This window comes from Epargyreus clarus, unplaced genomic scaffold (assembly GCF_041222505.1).
Source record: "Epargyreus clarus isolate Ecla_fem2 unplaced genomic scaffold, WU_Ecla_fem_2.2 ptg000001l, whole genome shotgun sequence".
Classification (NCBI taxonomy): Eukaryota; Metazoa; Arthropoda; class Insecta; order Lepidoptera; family Hesperiidae; genus Epargyreus; species Epargyreus clarus.
The window spans coordinates 2026758-2048273 of NW_027332209.1; the positions used below are offsets into that span (position 1 = coordinate 2026758).

General features: G+C 34.3%; 1 protein-coding gene across 5 annotated transcripts in view; it reads left to right on the top strand.

The window, feature by feature from the left end:
• The window catches only part of Con (leucine rich repeat protein connectin), a 292778-nt gene extending 271633 nt beyond the window's left edge, over positions 1 to 21145 (top strand). For all 5 annotated transcript variants that reach the window (XM_073074015.1, XM_073074008.1, XM_073074022.1 and 2 more), the window contains 2 exons: positions 16236 to 17303; positions 19258 to 21145. In XM_073074015.1, coding sequence (XP_072930116.1) covers positions 16247 to 17303; positions 19258 to 19748 — 1548 coding nt within the window. In that variant the 5' untranslated portion in view covers positions 16236 to 16246 and the 3' untranslated portion in view covers positions 19749 to 21145. The remainder of the gene's footprint in view (positions 1 to 16235; positions 17304 to 19257) is intronic.
• The last annotated feature ends 371 nt before the right edge of the window (positions 21146 to 21516 follow it).

Genomic DNA, 21516 nt, shown 5'->3' on the forward strand with positions numbered 1-21516 from the left:
AACTGTAGCAGCACCAATACGCGAGATATTTCAATTCATTTCTAGGAGTAGCAATGCGCATTGCGCATGTGCGTTTTTACGGTAGCTGTAGCACCACTTCGAATGTATTGGAATATTTTTTATAATATAGAGCAGCAGACGAGCATGCAGTCCTTCTGATGGTAAGTGGCTTCTGCCACCCGTGCACATCTGTAATCTACCCCAGATACGATTATTGTATATTCCTACCTGAGGCCAGCTAAGCTGGAACGCCTCAAAAAAGTATGTCTCCCTTACCACACCCTTCACACAAGTACATGGCAGCGCTTAGCACTGCTGTTATGAGGCACAAATAGTTGTGGCGGTGGTGCCGTCGGAGTCAAACGAAAATATAAAACTATTGGGATAGCGTGATAGAAAATAGTCAAATATATCCTCGTTGTAAAAAATAATCAAGAGTATGATACTCAGCAGTAGGACACAATAAGCATTGCAGTAATATATTCCTGTACTCACTTATTATCAAGTGGAGTAAAATATAAAACTATTAGGACTGCATGGCACAGAATAGTCAAGGATATGCCCTCATAGTAAGAAGAAAATCCTATTTGGCAGTAGGTCACAAAAAAATTGCAATAATTTTTCATTTCCGTCTACTTGTAAGTTACTCGCTTTTCGCTACCCGTCGACGATACAACAGAACAGTAACTTAAGCTTCGTACAAAATATATTAAATTATATTGTATAATATAATTTAATCTAAATTTCTGTCTGTCGCTACTCTAAAAAGGAACAAAATATTCTTTTGTTACACAGTTAACGAGCTAATTTCTTATGCCTCGGCATCCGAAGTAGGTCCCCATTAATGGAGAATTTTTAAGAGTTCTTCACTGTGAAGTTCCGAGCGCTTATTACGTCAAAGACTTGCTCGGTCAGAAATGAGGATGCAGCTCGTTTTTAATGACAAAGAATCATTTTAATAATGGAACAATATTTTTATTAGAAAAATCTATGAAATTATGGACAAATTATTTTTTGCACATTTTTATAAGGTTTTGTTGAGCTTGTTGTCTTAGTTCATATAATATAATGATAAAAAAGAGTTTTATAATAAGAATACGAAAAACAAAATATAGTTACTAAACCCTTGTTTCTTTACTTATTTTTTAATATAAATTCGTAATAAATCCGTTATTGTTCTTTCAGAGTGAATAATAACCAACAATTGCTTCTGATTTTCTCTTCTTTATGGAAAAGAAGGGTCGAAATAAACTCCAAACACGAGTTTTCTATGCCGCTTTACTTTCACTAGAGAAACTTTTAAACTAGCTATGTAATACCTTAAATTAAAATTTAAAATGTATATAACTATAACTAATAATGTACAACCAATTCTATACAAATTCGAAATAAATAATGAAACCCAAACGACAATATAAACAATATCTATTTTGTCAATTTCAACAAAGGGTCCGGGTATTCAACAAATTCATTTCATTTCACGCCAGATGTCGATAACATTTGTTTCAGCTAAAACAATGAAACTACCCTCATAATTATTTCAAATTGGGCCAATAAACTGGATTAATTTATGTCTATTTTGTTTAGGGTGGAATTTGAATATGGGTAGATATTGATTCACAATCAACGAGTTAGCAATAAGATAAACAGTTTTGCATTAATATTGGATACAAAATATCTATCCTGACAACTTTATGTAGTTGGTATTGGAGGTATTTTCTACCATACCTACTTTCAGGAAGTAAAAAAATGGGTAACATTAAAATGTAAATTTTTGACGCACATTTAAATACCATTGCATATATTACAAATTTAATTTCAATTAAAACAAATAATTAAACCATATCTATTATATAATAAATGGTTAAGTTGTACAATGTACATTTTTAATTTATATTTTTCATTTTTATCTTTTGTCCTTACCTAGCCTAAATATGCTGTAATATAATAATCTAGTCACTCATTTGATTCAAAATTTCGCATATTTTTACTCGTAATTCATTACTCTTTGTTGGTTTAACAACTACTTAAGACTAACATGAAATATCTTATGATATTCGTATAGGATCTTAACCTTACCATACTCGTACCATTCAAAGCGGAAGGCTAGTGTTAAAATGTGGGTAGTGGCGTAATTACAGTCGAACCGCAAAAAGTTTAACCACCTTTCTAAGTCAGCCATGCTTGTAAATTTCGATTATAATGACTTTATATATAAAGAAGATAATTACATTAAAACTTTACGAAGTAATTTATACAACGACGCTAATTACATTGTTTGTGTTTCGCAATCCATCAAGACTTTTCCTATCAACGTCAGGTTTCGAAGAAACTTCGTCCAATTAAAGATCGAATTATTGGCAATATATCGAATATTACCGACAATGTATAAAAGGATGTCTAAATAATGTGATATTTATTATTACATCATTTTCTCTGTATAATTTTTGGGTTTACAAACCCTCTTAAGTGATCACTACCCTAAGACCACTAATGACTACGACTACATTGTGTCTGCGACTTTTTTTATAATATAGAAGTAGCAGACGTGCATGCAGTCCACCTGATGGTAAGTGGCTACTGCCTCCCATGGACATCTGTTTGATTTCAGATTAGATATTCCTACGTGAGGTCGGCCACAGATGCGCCGCTACCCCTGAGGACTAAGCTGGAACGCCTCGGAAAAGTCTGTCTCCCTTACCACACCCTTCAAACCAGAACAAAGCAGCGCTTAACGCTGCTGTTACAAGGCAGAAATAAGTGTGGCCGTGGTGCAGCCGGAGTCGAACCACAAAGGGTTCTACCACCTTCAGACATCTACATTATGTCTACTACTACCTCTACGTCTGCGGTTAGAACTACTCTACAAATACAATTAAGTAGCTTCTATGGCTAAATATTAGTCTTTGCTCCTCTTGCTACTTTGGTTACAATTGCGACATTTCTAAGGTTGTACATATGTAAAATCTTCGACTCCGACTATAACTATTTTTGTAGTCACAACAACGAACACTATACTTATGACTACAATTATATTGTATCTACAGCAGCTACATAAGTATTTAATTAAGATTGGGACTACGTCAATATTGATAGACACTACTATGAATTCTATACCTACGATCAAATATTTGACCACGATTACATTTGCGCCTTAGCCTATTTTATAGCCCAAGTCTGTATCAGCATGAGAACCGTATAGTAGTATTATATTTCGTAGTTATTACAACAAATTAACCTTAAGAGTTAGACGTCTTCTTCCTTCTATTTACTGAATTTGGATCTTTTGAACGAGGTAGCGGATCCTGATACTAAATTAGAACGCTTCGTGTAACTTTACCGCACTATTCGAACACAGCTGATTTACACCACTGGGGGCGAAAATATACGAACATCCATCATATCCATTTTATGAATTACATTTTATTTTATTTATATCACACAATGCCGTAATAATATGAAGTAAAATCAACTAAAAGCTTTTTAATCTTTTCCTTTGTTTCGCAGACATATTCCGCTTTAGAGTGTTACTTTTAAATTAAGTAATGCTGTAAAATATTACTTATACTGTGTTTATGCAAATTATTATCAACTAGTTGTTACAGAGGTTAATAGCACATAATTTCGAATTTATGGTGGGTTATTGTTTTTTATAATATAGGAGTTCCGCTATAGTATTACTTTTAAATTAATAATGCCATAAATATATTACTTATACTGTGTTTATGCTTATTATTATCTATCAACTAGTTGTTACAGAGGTTAATAGCACATAATTTCGAATTTATGGTGGGTTATTGTTTTTTATAATATAGGAGTTCCGCTATAGTATTACTTTTAAATTAATAATGCCATAAATATATTACTTATACTGTGTTTATGCTTATTATTATCTATCAACTAGTTGTTACAGAGGTTAATAGCACATAATTTCGAATTTATGGTGGGTTATTGTTTTTTATAATATAGGAGTTCCGCTATAGTATTACTTTTAAATTAATAATGCCATAAATATATTACTTATACTGTGTTTATGCTTATTATTATCTATCAACTAGTTGTTACAGAGGTTAATAGCACATAATTTCGAATTTATGGTGGGTTATTGTTTTTTTTTATAATATAGAAGTAGGAAATGAGTATACAGTCCATTTAATGATATGTGGCATATAACGTTCATCAATTCACCTGTGGCTTAAGTATGTAGACCAGTTACAATCTTCACATATAGGAGTAGCAGACGAGCATGCAGTCCACCTGATGGTAAGTGGCTGCTGCCGCCCATGGACATCTGTAATCAATCCCAGATAGGATTAGATATTCTTACCTGAGGTCGGCCACAGATGCGCCGCTACTCCTGAGTACTAAGCTGGAACGCCTCGGAAAAGTATGACTCCCTTACCACACCCTTCAAAACGGAACAAAGAAGCGCCTAACACTGTTGTTATTAGGCAGAAATAGGTGTAGGTGTAAGTATATTTATATTGCTTTCATAAAAAGAACATACCAAACAATACTTGCTACTATATAAAATGCCGACGAATAAAAAAGTGACCTTAAGTCACTCATAACTGATTTATTACGGTTTCACAGTTTAAACTACCTTTCTCAGCAACCAACTTACGCAAACAACAGAAGTTACGGTCGCAAGGCCAACGCGATAAATATGAGGCGAATAAAGCTTAAGCCTTTTAATTTGTGTCTTTGTTGCACTTAACATATTCCTCTGCAGGCTGTTTCTTAAGTAATGATAATTTATTTCCACTCGCCTCCATTGCCCTGAGATAAAATAACTCGCCCTACAAAGATAATTTCCTTATTCTTTCATTTTCCTTCCTTCGGATTAAAATAATCCTTTGTTTAAGCTCCTTATAGAAATTAATGTTGTGTGCGTTGTTTTGCGCGGGAAACAGGTAAGTAATGGCTATAAAAATAAAAAATACACCGTTTTAAAGGTACTTATAACTTTTAGTGTTTCCTCTCCGAGGGCACTACTGCCACACCTATTTCTGCCTAATATAGTGTTAGGTGCTGCTGTGTTAAAATTTGAAAGGCGTGCGATAGTGATATACACATCCGAGGCGTTTCAACTTTGTACTTTGAGGCAGTATTTCATTTTTAGGCGACCTTGGATAGGAAATTCTATTTGGTTATTTTTTTATTTGTAGCAAAGTTGAATGCTGCTGTATTTATTTCTAGGTATTGCTTAATATTCGAAGATTAGTCTCATGAGACTAATAAAATTCTATTAAAATATGAAACTTACGGTTTTCATAATATAGCAGACGAGCATGCAGTCCATCTGACGGTAAATGGCTAGTGCCACTCATGGACATCTGTAATGAACCCCAGATATCTAAGCTGGAACGCCTTGAAAGAGTATATCTTCAATGTAACACCTTTCAATCAAGAACATAGTAGAGCTTAATACTACTGTTATTAGGTAGAAATAGTTGTGGCGATGGTACCGCCAGAGTCTCACCACAATGGGTTCTGAGTTATGATAAATGTAGATTGTAGATGTTTCACAAAGTTTCTTCTTTAGTATAAAGCTTCCTAACGTAAATCACATTATTACGCATAAGTCCCCTATGTAGAGCAAAAATAAAGTTTTTTATTACTAAGAATACAGAGAAAGTTGTCTAAATTAGTTTGTGATTATAGTACAGGATCCGGCCAAGATATTTATAAGTAAGTATGTGTATATGGTACAAAATATATTTTTTTATATAGTCATTATTTTATTATTACTAATTAAAATATACAAGTATACTGATTTTTTTACTAATAAATATGATCACAATAAATGTTAATAGAAGAGACAAATTATTATTAATAAATGTAAATATTAAACTTAAACGTACATATATTTTTTGACAATATTGTCTAATAACACAAAGCGTTATTACAGCTTCTGTAAGTTTTTTTTATAATATTGAAGTAGTAAATAAGCTTGCACTCCACCTGACGGCAAGTGACCACTGCCTCCCATGGACATTTGTAATCAACCCAGATATTACTAGATTCCTAAAACAGATACGTTGCTACACTGAGGACTAAGTTCGAACTCCCTTACCACACTAAAATTTAAAGATTAGATAGACTCGAGAACCACGCAGCCAGCTCTTAGACTAAGTACTCATGCCGGTACACACGCTACAACCTGATCACTTGCTTCCAAGGCCGCTTACGAAATTAGTTTTCAAGATTATGAGCCTGTCATAGACAAGCTACGGAAAAATATTCATTTATTCCACTCCCAAATACTGAGTCACAAAATGTTATTTCATATTTTGTTAACGAAGTATTATGAGTTTACGAGTATTTTTCTAAGTTCTTTTTTTCATTACAGTGTATATTAGATTTTATGAAAAAACAATACGTAATTATGTTGAAACAACGTCGTTTTTACTGTTGGAATGTTGTGTATACTTCGTATTTGTCTCAGCATATATGAGTACTTTTGAAAAAATATAATTATAGAATTTAAAAGATATAGAATGGAGTCCACTTGATAGTAAGTGGTTCTTGTAATCGCCCATGGACACGTGTAATCAATGTCATGGGACTGAAACCTAAATGAAGTCTAAGTTGAAAAACACTTTTATGGGGACCCCCTTTATTGTTTTTACAGCAACACAGTAATATAGAAAGGCCTCTTTGTACAGGGTTAATAACAGTGTCTCTTTCTTACCCTTTTTTACAGAAACCTAAAAATTACCCTGTGTATGACAACTTTTATGATTGTATACATTTTAATAGGCCTTATTGTAACTAACATCAGGATACAAGATTCCAAGAAGCATAGAGTGTGTAACCAAATTCCAGATTATTTACTGGACACGCGTATATTTGTTTAAGCGAATGTAAACATAGCCAGACTTGGACAGACTGCTATACTGTTTCGGCTTCGTTACATTTATACGTTTGACAAATACAGCAGAATCCGCCGTATTCAAACGAAATCCTTTAAATAATCTCCTCAAATTTACGGTTCAGATCCAACCGGAATCCTAATTCGTGGCTATAATAGCAGGGCTGCCGTTTCAAGTTCCGAATTTATTTGGATTTTGGAAATTGATTCTGAAGATTAAATTAAATAATACATTGTAGGTACACTTAATTTCTTATATTAAGTCCTCACATAAATATAAAGACAATTACGTCATTATCCAAAGCCAGAACTAAATCACTTAGATTTTGTCTAATATAGGACGTACCTGGGAACTTTTTGCTATTAGATACATCCTGATTCCGTTTGTCTTCGTAATTACGCTGAACACTTAGTTAAGTGTAGCCTTAACATAATTTAACTATGTTTTCCAGGTTTGATTCTCGGTGTATGAAAAATGTATTTGCTATATAAAGGTGATGTTAAGCAGTTACTGCTCTGTAACTGTGGTTCATTTTACAGCAGTTTGAAATTGCTAACTGAAGTCGTTCAAAAACGCGTTCCTACTTCCTATATCTGAGGACAATGACCGAGTTATACTGGTAAAGTAAAATTTCATTACTTCCAAGCTCTTTATTTAATATTGTGTACAACAAAACACAACCAAATCTTACGAGTCTCAAAGCATCTACCACCCCTCTGATTGTTTATTAATCATTTAACCAATGTCCAAATAATCCGTGCCGTCATTAAGGAGCGCTGTCACGCGCCAACGGTTAAGATTATCATTCTCTGCGATAACGGGGTACAAAACAGGAACAAAAGAAAATATATTCCGAGTACCTGATGATATTATTACAAGCTCTTATTCACGTAGATTTCTTCGTTCGTTTTTTGTATAGGAGATCCAATCTTGTATCTAAATTTTAATTTAATTTTGGCATTCACGTTTGGTTTGGACAAAGCATGCTCAATGACGTCATTCTAAATTAAGTATGGCTCGAATATCTCCAATTTGTGAAGAAATTTAGGGCTGCCAACCGGTAGTTAATGTACAAATCTCATTTAGAGCCCCCAAAAAATTAAATTCCAGACGTACAATGATAAAATTATTTGTCCGTTGTTATCGAAACTCAGATTAAAATGTCTTATGAAGGACGGAAGCACGTATGAAACTTTTGCTATTAGCGGTCACCCATATAACTTGTAACCGCGCTCGACGTCGCTTGACTTTGAAAATCAATCATGCTTAATTATCTTAACAAATTCGGCTGCAGGGTTACTTCTGCCCAGCGGGGATGATAATACGGATTGCAGCGATTTAAAAATACTAAATTGAAGTAATTTGAGCACTGGAAGGTTGTGGTTTGACTCCAGAAGCACCACCGTCCATTTTTTTCGCCCAATAACATCAGTATCAAGTACTGTCATGTTCCGATTTGAAGAGAGTGGCAGGTGTAGCTACGTATGTGGGGCTGACTTTAGGTAGGTATCCAATCTTATCTGGGGTTGATTCCAGATGTCTACGGGCAGTAGCCATACCAGCAATAATCGTTTGCTTCAATACTATAACAAAGAGTATTACAAAAGATATCGGGACAAAAACAAGAAATATATAGCCTTTAATTGCATATTTTACCCGTTACCCAATCTCCGTCGTAATTCGTGCCATTACGTAGTCGGGGCACGCTCGAATGGTCGAGATTATCATTTTTCTGCGACACTGGAGGTTCGCTTAACTCAGTTATTCCTTTGAGATGTAGTTAAGTATTTATTATCCTCCGATTGAATGGAAGGACGGCTCCCTCTGGAATTCCGACGGCATAAATACCTTACAACGCTTCGTATTGTATGTAATTGCAATTAATATTTAGTTAATAATATTATAGGAAGGAATGTGAATGAAACGTTTTACTTATGAATAAAAATAAAATATTGAAGTAACTGTTCTGTTCAGCATTTAAAAGATATGATTATCGAATGATTATCGAATTTTGACTACTGGGCGAATTCAATTCAAGATAAGCAGTTTTGTGTGTTGTTCTCTGCTCTTTTTTGCTCATATTTAATCGATTCTTTTGTTTAGTAGCTATATATGATATATGATCAATTAAGAAATCCAAATATTATGATCATCGAACTTTAACCAACAAATGAACATTAGTTACAAAGTAGATATTTAACTAAATTAGCGAGAATGCGAAAAGCCAATGATCGCGAATCTATGCCGCGCATTAGTAGAGGTTTATACCCAGCAATGAACTAACACGAATTAAAAAAGATAATCCATAAACTGCATAAAGCATACATATACATAATGGAAATACGTTAAACTGTACGTCCCGCAAAATCTGGAGGCCATGTAAATAATTTAAAGGTATTAATACAGAGGCTCCATTCTGTAATCCCTTTGAGGGCTTACAACACATTGCGGGGACCGAACGTAATTTAATGTGTTTAATGAGAACTTCGACAGAACGTAATCCAAATGAGTTCGAAATAATTAACAAATAGGGGCGCGAATACGTTCACACTGCTTACTGTTCCCGCGCAGAGTATTTACATACGGATCGGATATAGCCAATTATTTCGGTGAATTTTAAACAATCGTTGATTAAAAATAAATTATATTGAAAATATTTTTTTCATCTACAAAATATGGGTTAAAAAATAAGTACATTTTATTTAAGTCGGTTTTTACTCACCTTAAAAGAAAATTGACTTTGGCATCGATGAAAATGAGACCGTGATGATTTAAGATATTTTTATCCTGAGAATGCTAAATAAAAGTTTATTTTACAATTCTCTTAGTATTCAAAATTTTATAAACATATATTTAATATTTTTAATAATGTTTTATTAAAATAAATTTTATATTTATCTTATAAATGTTTATAATAGTTTGTTTTTATTATTATAATATGACAAAGGACAGTTGCATGATTTGAAAGTTGCAGTAATTACAGTTTTTTTACACACAACAATTAAGATATTGCAATATTTAATATAAATTGGTTTATACCTAGCATTCGTAGCTCGGTACAAAGTTGGCATAAAATCGGTGTTAAGCGTCCACAAAGACCATACCCGATAAGTATGCCTAAAATCGGAATACTTTAGCTGCAACCACAGTTTTAGTCGAGCGGTTGCAACCGAACTTCAGTATTCTGCGGTTGCGGTTACGACTCGTCTTCTGTACGGCAGGGGGAAGATTGAAAGGCGGAAATCCTACGATACGAAAAAGTAATAGGGCGTATGCCTTGATATTTTACTAGCTCTAAACGCTATCTATCCTTTGGTTTAGCGTGATATTCTTTTCTAGGAATGGTTTAATGCTGGAGGGTTTCGTATTATATCACACGTGCTATGTTGCTGTGCAATGACAAAATTTAAATGCACGCATTATGAAAATTTACGGTTGAATAGATGAAATGAAAAAAATAGTGTATTTTATATGGGAACTAGTCTTTATTCAAAACTTTTTTATTTTAAGTGTTACTTATTATTGCGGGCGTACTAATTTCTATTAAAAAGTATCTATCTACTATGAACGGTTTAAGTGATCTATGTTTGTGACAAATGCACAAACGGACAGACAGCGGAGGCTTACCTTTGGCTACGGAACCCTAAAAACGATTTCAAAACCAATGCAATGCTATGTAAATATTTGAAATTAATCCGCCGACTACTAATTAAGACGAATACAAACATAGGGAAGCGGAATTTTTACTCGCAAAGGTATTAGGATTGTGTTTACATTATTTTCCATTTCTAGCTTTTTGTAAATTGCAAACATATTGCGGACTAGTAAGATATAATTTTAATTGCGAATTCGATATTTTTTTATATGAAACCATTTTTTAAAGGACGAGCATGCAGGCTATCTGATGGTTAGTTGCGACTGCCTCTCACGGACATTTTCAGTAAATCCCGGTACAACCAGAGGTCTATCTGGAGATTTGGATGTTCGCTACCTTAGAACCTGGGAACTTAGTTAAAATCTCTCGTACAGGTATCGTACATCTCCCGTACGACCCTTCAAATCAGAAAACATCAGCGCTTCATATTGTTTTTTTTTTTCAACAGAAAAAGCACTCTGACGGAGGTGCCTGCAGAGTTAGACCGCTCGATGCTACCACCTTTAATATACGGTAATCACAGTACGCGGATTTTGTTTCTTTACGATCGTCATTTCGACCTAGTTACACTGACAATAGTTACGGCAACGTTTATATCAATGATGATGACAAGGTTTGTGCTGCATGAAGCAAAATAACAAAATACCAAACTATTCCAAATTCACATAAAATATTCCACTACATTTGATAGGCTCTAACAGCGACTATTAAAACGGACTGGTGAAATCATTTTAACTCAAATGCTGTTACGTCACAATGAAAGCTCGACAGCAAATTAGTTAATTAGTTCACGAGGATCCATTAGCATGCATGTTTAGAATCCTATTTCGGGCAATTGACGCGTGTTTATTCAAATTAATTGTGAGTTTCAAGTATTTGCATGTTTCGATAATAAGAGGGAACGTTGAGTTAATATTTATTTAATTTTAATGGCATTGTAGGTACTCTCCAGGGTTTGATTCCAATAGCACCTTAGAGACCTTTTGAAGTAGGTAGAATCCTTTGTGGTTTAATTTCTGCCTTCTTTCTGCATTCTAATTGAAGGATGTGGTAAGGGGAGACATACTTTTCCGAGACATACTTTTCCGATGAATTTTCTAATATTTTTGGGCATGGAAGAGTTGGTTCGTTTAACACAGCATTTAAATGTAGTCACAACTTTACCACACATCCTATGTTAGAAAATAGTATCACCAATACGAGAGCTATATTACTTTTTCTAATGTAATGAAATTGACAGTTATAGTTCCGACGTCCATAAAAACTTACAATCCCCAAAGAACAGTCGCTTAGCAAAACCTTAGTTACCCATTTAACTAAACGCGAAGCCAACAAAAGTAGTACAAAATATCGAAAAACCATAACATAACTCATCCGGAAATCGTATAGCCACTTCAAAAACAATATAAAATCTTTCACCCCTCTAAACACTCCCCGGAGATCAGATAGTGAAGATAAAAACCTTCAGATTCCGGGCTCCGTTTAGTTGGCGCCAAATCTTGATAAAAGGCCAAAGGTCCCTTGATACAAGAAAGATTTATTACTAGAGGTCTTCTGAGAGGAATGGATAAATTCTTTTGAGCATACGCTTAAAGGGTGGCTGTGACACTAGTATGTAACAAGTGGTTTGTTTTTATTTATCTTCTAATTTGTGTTAATTTTGTTGAGTGTAAGGCTCATTTATCAGCACTTTTGTTAAATTTGGACTGTTTAAATTGGTCACTGAAGTTTAGCCATCAACTCCCTATTTTGCACAAAGTTATTACACAAGGCAAACATAATTATACGTGCCCAAATGAATAGCTTGAACGATGAATAAGTAAACCAACGGGTCTGATAATATAATTATAATTCTGTGTTTTCCTCAAAGGTACACTCACTAACCAATGCCACGATTCATCGAATGCGTCGATGATCATTATAATAATCATACGGTTAATTTGTTACACGATAGGAGCTTAAACAACCTTTAGTATGTTTGTTAGAGACTCTCAGAGTTTTTTTTTAGAATACGGGAGTAGCAGACGGGCTTGCAGTCCAACTGATAGTAAGTGGCTACTGCCGCCCATAGGCATCTGTAAATATATAAAATATTCCTATCTAGAGTCGGCCACAGGTACGCCGCTACCCCTGAGTACTAAGCTGAAACCTCGGAAAAGTATGTCTCCCTTACCACACCCTTCAAACCAGAACACAGCAGCACTCAACACTGCTGTTATGAGACAGAAATAGGTGTGGCGCCGGTGCCGCCGGAGTCGAACCACAAAGGGTTCTACCATCTTCTACCGAATTCGAAGACCGAATAAATACCGTTTTATCTCTCGTAAACTCATAACTAATATTTAAACGAAATTTAACTTAACAATGAAATATAAACATCTGTTATAAGCTATTATGTAACACAGAGTACAGTCCGCGCGATAAATTCGCGCACATATATTATTTTTATCTGCGTTTTAAGCCAAAAATATTCGTATCTTAAAACACAAAGAGCGATATGAATTCGCAATGCACTTTAATTTACAATGACAATTTTATAACCAAATGCGCCGAGTAAATAATGCATGAAACCTATTTTTACAGTGACATAACTTTTATGCGGAGTGGAACAACCTTCCTTTTAACCTTATTCACAAAGACAAAAACACTTAACACTTGAAATACAAGATGTAAAGCGGTATATTTGAATAAATGTTACCGTTACGTTACGGTGTGAAGCACGGCCCTATTGTTCGGGAAAGAGTTGGATTAACTTCAATTTATAGCAACTTGAACATTGTACCTGAGTTCCGTATTATTTCATTTAAAAATAAACTTTTTAATAAATTACTTTAACTTTTACTGTTAATTAAAACTGTTGTTTTCAATGCGTATAAGTAATTTATGATAACTTAGATGTCCCAAACACATCAATCAGTACTCAATTAAGTACTACTAAATACTAAGAATTAGATTTATAGCGTCGAGCCTGTTCCCGAATTTACTATTTATAGCTTAGCTTCAACGCATCCGTGGCCAGCCTAAGGTACGAATCCAACCTTTACCCTTATCATGAGTTTATACGTTTTGACAAATATGACTATTTTGGTATTTGTTTACGTATTTGTCCATACTTTATCCAATCAACGCCCCTAGCGGATTGTATCAGAACTATAGTGTCAGTAACGTAACATTAAATGTCTAAATTGATAAAATGGCGCTTTATGTTTTGTCTCTCTTTTTTGCGAATACGTGAGGGAGAGAAAAAGTTCATCGTCACTTGAGTACTTACTTATTGTTACGTTTACTCAGTCTACTGAAGCAAACGGAACAGAATAATAGATTAAGTAAACGTGACGTAAAATTGTGGGATATTTTGAAAACTCATGGTAAGGGTACTTACCTGGGGTTCATAAGAAATCTCCATCGGCGTCATTAGCTAATTACTATCAGGTATATTGCACACTCGTTTGCTCCGTCAATATTATAAAAAAGTATGTTAAAAATAAAACTAACATGTAGATGACAAACAAAAGTCAAAATTACATGCAGAGTACATTGTAAACAAAAACATATTACATGGTAGCAGCACTACATTCTAACATCAAAAACTAATGCGCTTTGTCCGAAGTTAAATGCACTTTAGTTTCCAACTGAACTTACTTTGACTGCTGCCTCTGTAATTACAGTGGATCTGTTGCTTTTCAAACTAGGACATGGAATTCTAGCGACAAATACTATTTAAAAAAATGTTACTATGTTTTATGAAAATTTGCAAGTCGAATTTAATAACAATTTAAAATTATATATTTCAAAATTATTAATTGTGCACTTAATCCAGTTTTAAAATTGGCTGCAATATTCTTGCCCCAATGCCAGGTCATATGTCACCTTACAATCTTCCCATTGTTCAAATACCATACACGCACCTGCTTCCGATAATAAATGCGTATAAGGAATGCTTATATGGTTATCACATGCGATAATGGTGCAGAAATCATCGTAAGGAATCTACACAAGGTGGTACTATTTGATACCTAAATTTAGACAATTTTAGTACGTAGAGCCGATTATATTAATCCAACTTCAGCAATTAGCGGAATAAAGATTGACTAAACTCTAGGCTACCTTATAAAATAATCTATTTAGTATTAATAATAGCTTTTACCTAAATTTTAGTCCAGTAGGTTTCCATTTAATAAAATACCGTATCTAATATACTGTATCTATACAATATATATTTAGTAGGGGCTGTTGGATTGTAACTTGATTGATATCAGTGACAATCCATCTCGTGAATTCGATGCGAAATTCCGTACATACCTGAACACAAGTTGATGATACCTTACATACCACCGTAACTATAAACTTTAGTAGGTTGAGACGCTTGATATCATTTCATATAATATTATTAAGATGTAATTATATTCCACCCAACATCTCGTAAAGCCATTTGTTATAGTAGAATAATGGCTTAATGCAGAGTAGTAGATTTAACACACCATTTACACCTTTATGGACAATACTTAAATTTCCTTAAAAAGTAGTAAAAGCCAAGTGCTTAAAACGCAACTTGATCTGGGAGTCCGCGGTTCGAATCCCACTCACGATTTTCCAAGTTTTGGGCGTATTAGAAGTTATTTATCACTTACTACAACGGTACAAACAGCAGTGATAGCCTAATGGTTTCGAAACTCGGCTTGTAGAACGGGGTTTCCGAGATTCAAATCAGGTTTTTATTTACACGCACCTCTGATTTTTCAGAAGTTATGTGGGTATTAGAAATTAATTATCACTTGCTTAAAACGGTGAAAACATCGTGAGGAAACCTGCATACCTGAGAGATTTATCTAAAAAAATCTCAAAGGTATGTGAAGTCTACCAATACGCACTTGGCCAGCGCTGTGGACTATGGCCTAATTCTTCTCATTCTGAGAGGAGGCCCCTGCCCAACAGTGGAACAATAATGGATTGATGACGACGACGGTACAGGAAAACATTGTGAGGAAACTTACACATCTAAGAGTTCTTTAACAATATTTCTCAACGGTGTATGAAGTCTACCGACAACCGAACCACATTTACAATATGCTAGCGCGATGGGATATTACCTAAGTCACTTTCACACTCAGATGATAGTGAAATCAGTGCCTTGCAGTGGGACTAGAAGCGGTTGACAACGACTTGTATCTTTAAACTATTTTTCTAACAATAAAAATACATAATTGAATAGAAGCCACGCACCTAATTTCTGGTCATTACAAGTGACCTAGATTTAAATCCAGCAACACAAGGTGACTTAAACTCATACACAGTCATAATTTTACATAAATTATAATTAATATACTTTACTTTTCCTAACTATTTGTACGAGTACACTTACTTTGCGAAATATATTTTAAGCGAAACATTTAGTATTTCAGTATCTTTCTAACTAACGAAGTTGGTAAGTGGGACTTGAATAAGGGGCTTCGTTAAAATTCCCTACTTTAATTGTGGATCTACTGAAAATATATTTTGATTTCAATGCCCAAACGTAACAAAGTTCAAGTTCAAGTTACAGTCTAAAGGATTATTAATATTCTCATTGTTACCTATATTCTTTTTTATGTATATATTAGTCCCATTAAAATAAAAAAAAAAACTTTGAATGGGCATCAAATAGATGTAATAATATATAATATATATCAACCTTCAGCAATAACACGAGAATTTCTTTGTTACAGATTAACTGACAATGAAGGGGCGAATAGCAGGGATAATGTACATTCTTATTACCTTCGCGCTCGTCAACGAGATGTCCTCAGTACAAGCTCGGGATAACAGCAACACCAAGCGGCGAACGAAAGAAAAATCCGGAGGATTCCAGAAGAATATCTGTGACATCACTGACCGAGACTCTAAAGTACATTGTTACTGTGAGAACGCGAGAGAGCCCAAAAACGCGACTAAAGCGGAGTGCTGGGTGTTCAACGGCGGCATACCACGCGACGATCTCATCTGGCAGAGTTTTGCTTCACAGCCGTTTTTGGAAACTTTGTCATTTAATGTTCGCGTTGATGGCGCACTCGGGTATGTGCCCACCAAAGCGCTTCACTACTTGCAAATACTCCGGTCCATTAACATCAAGTATGGCAACATCATTGACGTCACTACCTACGCTTTCGCAAACTTAACCAACTTGGGAGAGGTCATGCTCTCCCAGAATCAAATAGAAACGCTCCAACAGTATGCATTCGCTCACTTACCTAACTTGACCATGATAAACTTGGAAGAGAATATGATTGTGGAAATTGGCAAAGATGTGTTCTTCGATTTACCAGTGCTACAGAAGTTAGTACTCACCAAAAATAACATAACGATGATAAGCAACGGCGCGTTTCAACATACGTTCAATCTTCTGGAGTTGGACTTGAATAAAAACAACATATTAAATCTGAACCGTCAAACGTTTGATGGATTGGCCAACTTACGGAAATTGGATCTGAGGAAGAACCACATTTACAATTTGACCGAGTTCACGTTCGCCGAGTTGTGGAATTTGCAAGAGTTGCTTTTGGGAAAGAACGATTTGAAGTACATTTCGGAGCGAGCATTCGACGGGTTGTCACAACTCCGAAAGTTGTCCCTCGATGATAATAAACTTGCGGCGCTCCCCTCCGGTTTGTTTGAAGGTGTCAGGGGCCTCAGTTCCCTAGACTTGCGTTCCAACGAATTGCATGCGTTAACTTTTGACAACATCAAACCCATACTGGATAACTTGAAGCCGCCGAACAGCAATTTGCTACTAGAAGGTAAGAATGAATATTTAATATGTGCTCTCACAGTTGATATGAACTCAGAAGACATTTTGAATGTTTAAGGAGTAGGAATAGCGACTTTGGAGCGAGTTTAATATACTTAGTAGTTTGTTCATTTATTATCCCGGTGGGTGTTTTTAAGTAGTATAGAACTATCGTTGCGATTATCTTGCTCGAGTCTTGAATAAGTTTACGCTTGGAATGTTCACGACAAAACAGCTCTGCAGTTCTCTTTGTGTTGACAACAGAAGCAATTGTCTCCCAAGTCTACTGTGTGAATTTCTGTAATTTTTTTGTGAGCATAAATTTTACTGTAACAACCAAAATGAAAATATGTTGCCCCACTTAACCTGATTACCCACATAGTGATTTCTGAGTTTATAATTCTTCACATTTTTTACCTTATTAATTATAAAAGTTTTATTGAAAATGTTACTCAGACATAAACAATAAATTTTGTATAGGGTTATTGAACGGGTTAAGTTTATATAGCATGTTGACATGCAAGGCTGGTAAATTTCTTTACAGTCCCACTATGTTTTGACGATTTAAAAATTTGTGTCGTATATACATTAACATTTAAATTTCTGGTGTAGCTATGTATTTAAGCTTTAGATCTTTACTGAAATTGGTTACAGAAGTTCATGAACAATAGTAGCTAATAAATATTTGCGTTTTCTAAAAATAATTGAAAGTCTTTATCCATTTGTGATTACATTAAAAATGTAAATGCAATGCAAATGTTGTTTAAATCAGCTTTATTAAATATCATAATTGACTTTATCTCCATGTTTCTGTTAAGTAAAACATAGACTATGAATTGCGTGGTCCGATAAAAATATAAGAAAAAGTTCTGGTCAGGAATGCCACCTCAGATCTAAATAACGCTGTAATTTGTTAGAACACCGCAGTAAATCGTTCCCTCGGTAGCTGAAGCATACAGAAAAGTTTGGAAACTTGCGAACAAAGAACGTAGTGCCAATATTTTAAGTGCATTGAATAGTAACACACTTGGCACTTGTAACTCCTATTGACAAATATTTACTCCTTGTTTAATGCTGACGAAGCAAATAAGTAGTCCATTTGATGAAAAGGAAGCCACTGCGGTCGATTGATATCTGTAATCAACCTCAGATAATATTAGCCTTACCTGTTCAGTTCGGCATATTCTCTCTGCTGCCCCCGCGGCTGTAAAAAACCCATGGGTTTCCCCACGTAAAAAAAGGTTGGCCAAAATTGCGTCGCTACCACTGTAGTTCGTACTATCTTATTTTCAGTAGGTGTAATTATTTCATCAAGTTTATGTTTCATAGAAATGATCTTGATTAGTACAAGATAAATTAGCCCGTTGTTTTTCACAATAACCTCCGGCTCTGAGCACTGAATATAATACAAAAGATTTAAATCTCCACAAAGGAAACAAGAAACAATATCACAATATTCAATCGTAAACAACAAAAGCTACAAAGGAGATAAATAAAGTAACTTAATAATTATGTTTTCTTCCCAATAAATAGCTGAAAGAAACCATAGAACGAAAACGAGATACCTTGTAAGTGTCGATACAGTGTTTACTTACGAAAGTACCTGTTTATTGTGTTTGAACTCCAGCTAACTTCGGTTAAATAGTGCAACTTGCGAGTTGCCGAAGCTCAGTATTGACTCAGGTAGTTAAGTTCCAACTTAACTTTCCGAATCAATACTGAGTATCAACTTGAACTGGCACTACTCACGTACATGGTTCTAATAGATAATTCATTTACTTGGAAAATGTGTATTAGAAGATTGTTGTGTAAAGTAAAATGCAAAAGATTTTTTGATGTAGTACAATGTAGGCTGGATTTAGCGTGGGCTACAAAAACGGTTATTGTCTAACATATTTTTTTCACTTACATTCGTGGTATGTAGATAAATAACCTAATTAAATATGAAACAAATATCTTTACAGAAAACAACTTCGTGTGCGACTGCAGATTGAAATGGATGCACCTCCTACGAAACGACACGAGAAGTCAAAGTACTAAGGATTCCTTAGAAGGCGTCACTTGCAAAATGGATACACCGATCGTCAGCTCTGCGTATAACAAAATGTCCGACGAAACTAAGATAGACTACAACCACGAAATAGTTCACTCTGGAATGACTGTTGAAATGATCGATAGAAACAATGGTACGAATAGGAAAATAGATGATAACGAAATAATAACAAAGAAAGGGGTAAAACGAAACGTATTAAAGATCCCGCCAGAGACACTACCCTGCCCTGTCGAAACGAAGAAAACCACAGAGCTACCTCCGTATATTAATATAATTGATCCAGTGATGCCAATCCAAAATGAAATGAAAACATTCAGGTTTCACGAAATGAATAATGCGCATTTAGATTCAGTTTTCGATCTTATATTATGGAGTACTTGCTTTGTGTTCTTCTTCACTTAGGTATTTGTAAGTCAATTTCACGAATCTAGTCATTAAATGTAAGTGAGATACAGACTATTTTCCATTTAAATTAAACTAGCGGCAGCACAGTGGGCAATTTGAACGTTCTTGGGTTCGATTGGATGATGTTTGTATGGATAAACTTTTATGATGGTAATGCTTGCGGTGATCGTATTGCGGAAAATTGCTAAAATTCATGAAGCATTTGTTCCAGCAGCTATAGGATTTGGCTTGTTTTCGTTTTATGAATAAAATATCAGATTACACTTTTAAAATAATAAATAACATTAAATAAAAGGTAATTATATTTCTTGTATAGTTATTAGTAATACAACTTTTTGAAGTTGTACTTTAAATCAAATTTTCGGAAGTGATAATAATTATGGCAACAAAAGTTTTAGAACAAATATAAATTACCAATACCGAATAACCTATTCAATGCTAATATAAATGAAATAGAAGAAGAAGAAGTATATAAACACATATAAGTCATAAGGACAAAACTATTCGAAGAGACACAACAATATTCAAATTGCCATTTCACTGACCAAACCTTAATTTAATAAAAATTATCTTAAGCAAGCACTTACACATTTATGCAAGAGGTAATAATAATGTGAATATAATCACCGTATAAATTGTGAATGTTGTAAATTACCAAAAATAGTGATAAGTAGATTTATGGGTCACGTGGATGATAATATACTCGTATTATCTCGTATTTAATGAGCATGACACAAATAATACTATTAATGAATATTTCAGTTACATTTGTATTATTATGTGTAGAATTGTATTTTAAGGAGCATACGAGTATTCCACACATTTTTCCCATAGGTCTGAAAGGCATAACTTATTAGTCTTTTTTACAAAATACTTCCATCATCTAACTATTAAGCTGGAAAATTAAATCAAGCCTAATCTCAAAATACCCTATTTAGCTTTGGATTTAAACTTCATGCACCATACAAATTGTGCTTGTGGTTTAAAAAATCAACACTGTAATTTATTCGTCTATATAATCGTACCCTCTGGAGACAATTTCAAAGGCTTTACATACTGAGCGCCTTTGAGTTATTGCGAGGGGAAGTACAATCGACGTGTTTTACCCTGTACTACTAAAAAGAAAACAGGCTATATAGGTGTTTTGATGTCTAGACTAGGGTTGTGACAATCATTCGGATCTTTATTCGGATATACTCGTATCTTTAAGCATTTGAAATAATTTTACATTAGTACGACTACGTAATGTGACATATTCACCACTATAAGTTACAGCTTACATTTTGTTATGGAACGGGTACTAACAATAGGTGGTTTTGGTTTCTTTATTCCCAATATTTCAACCAGATATATGGATCGTGGTCGTGGCGAAACTCGATAGTGATTGCGGTGGTACCTCTTTAGCTAGCTAGCTTTCCAAATAATAGGCACGAAAATGTATGAAATTCTGTGTTGATTTAAACTTGGCTCTTTGATTGAGTAAATTTATTTGAAATAACAACCTGAATTATCCGTAGAATTTATGTCATATTCGAATAATATCCGAATTAGGTTAACATGCAAAATTCATTTTCCGATTATGAAACCGTAATGTCTTTTTTTTTTAAGTTTCGAATATTTGATAGTTTGGGTAAATTGATATAATAATATTTGGTGTACAATGTAAAATAAATCCGGTAGATTTTGTAAATTAACGAATTTTACAAACAAATCTAACGGTATTTTCAGCAGATTTGGCATCTCATTTGAAGTATGTTATTAATTT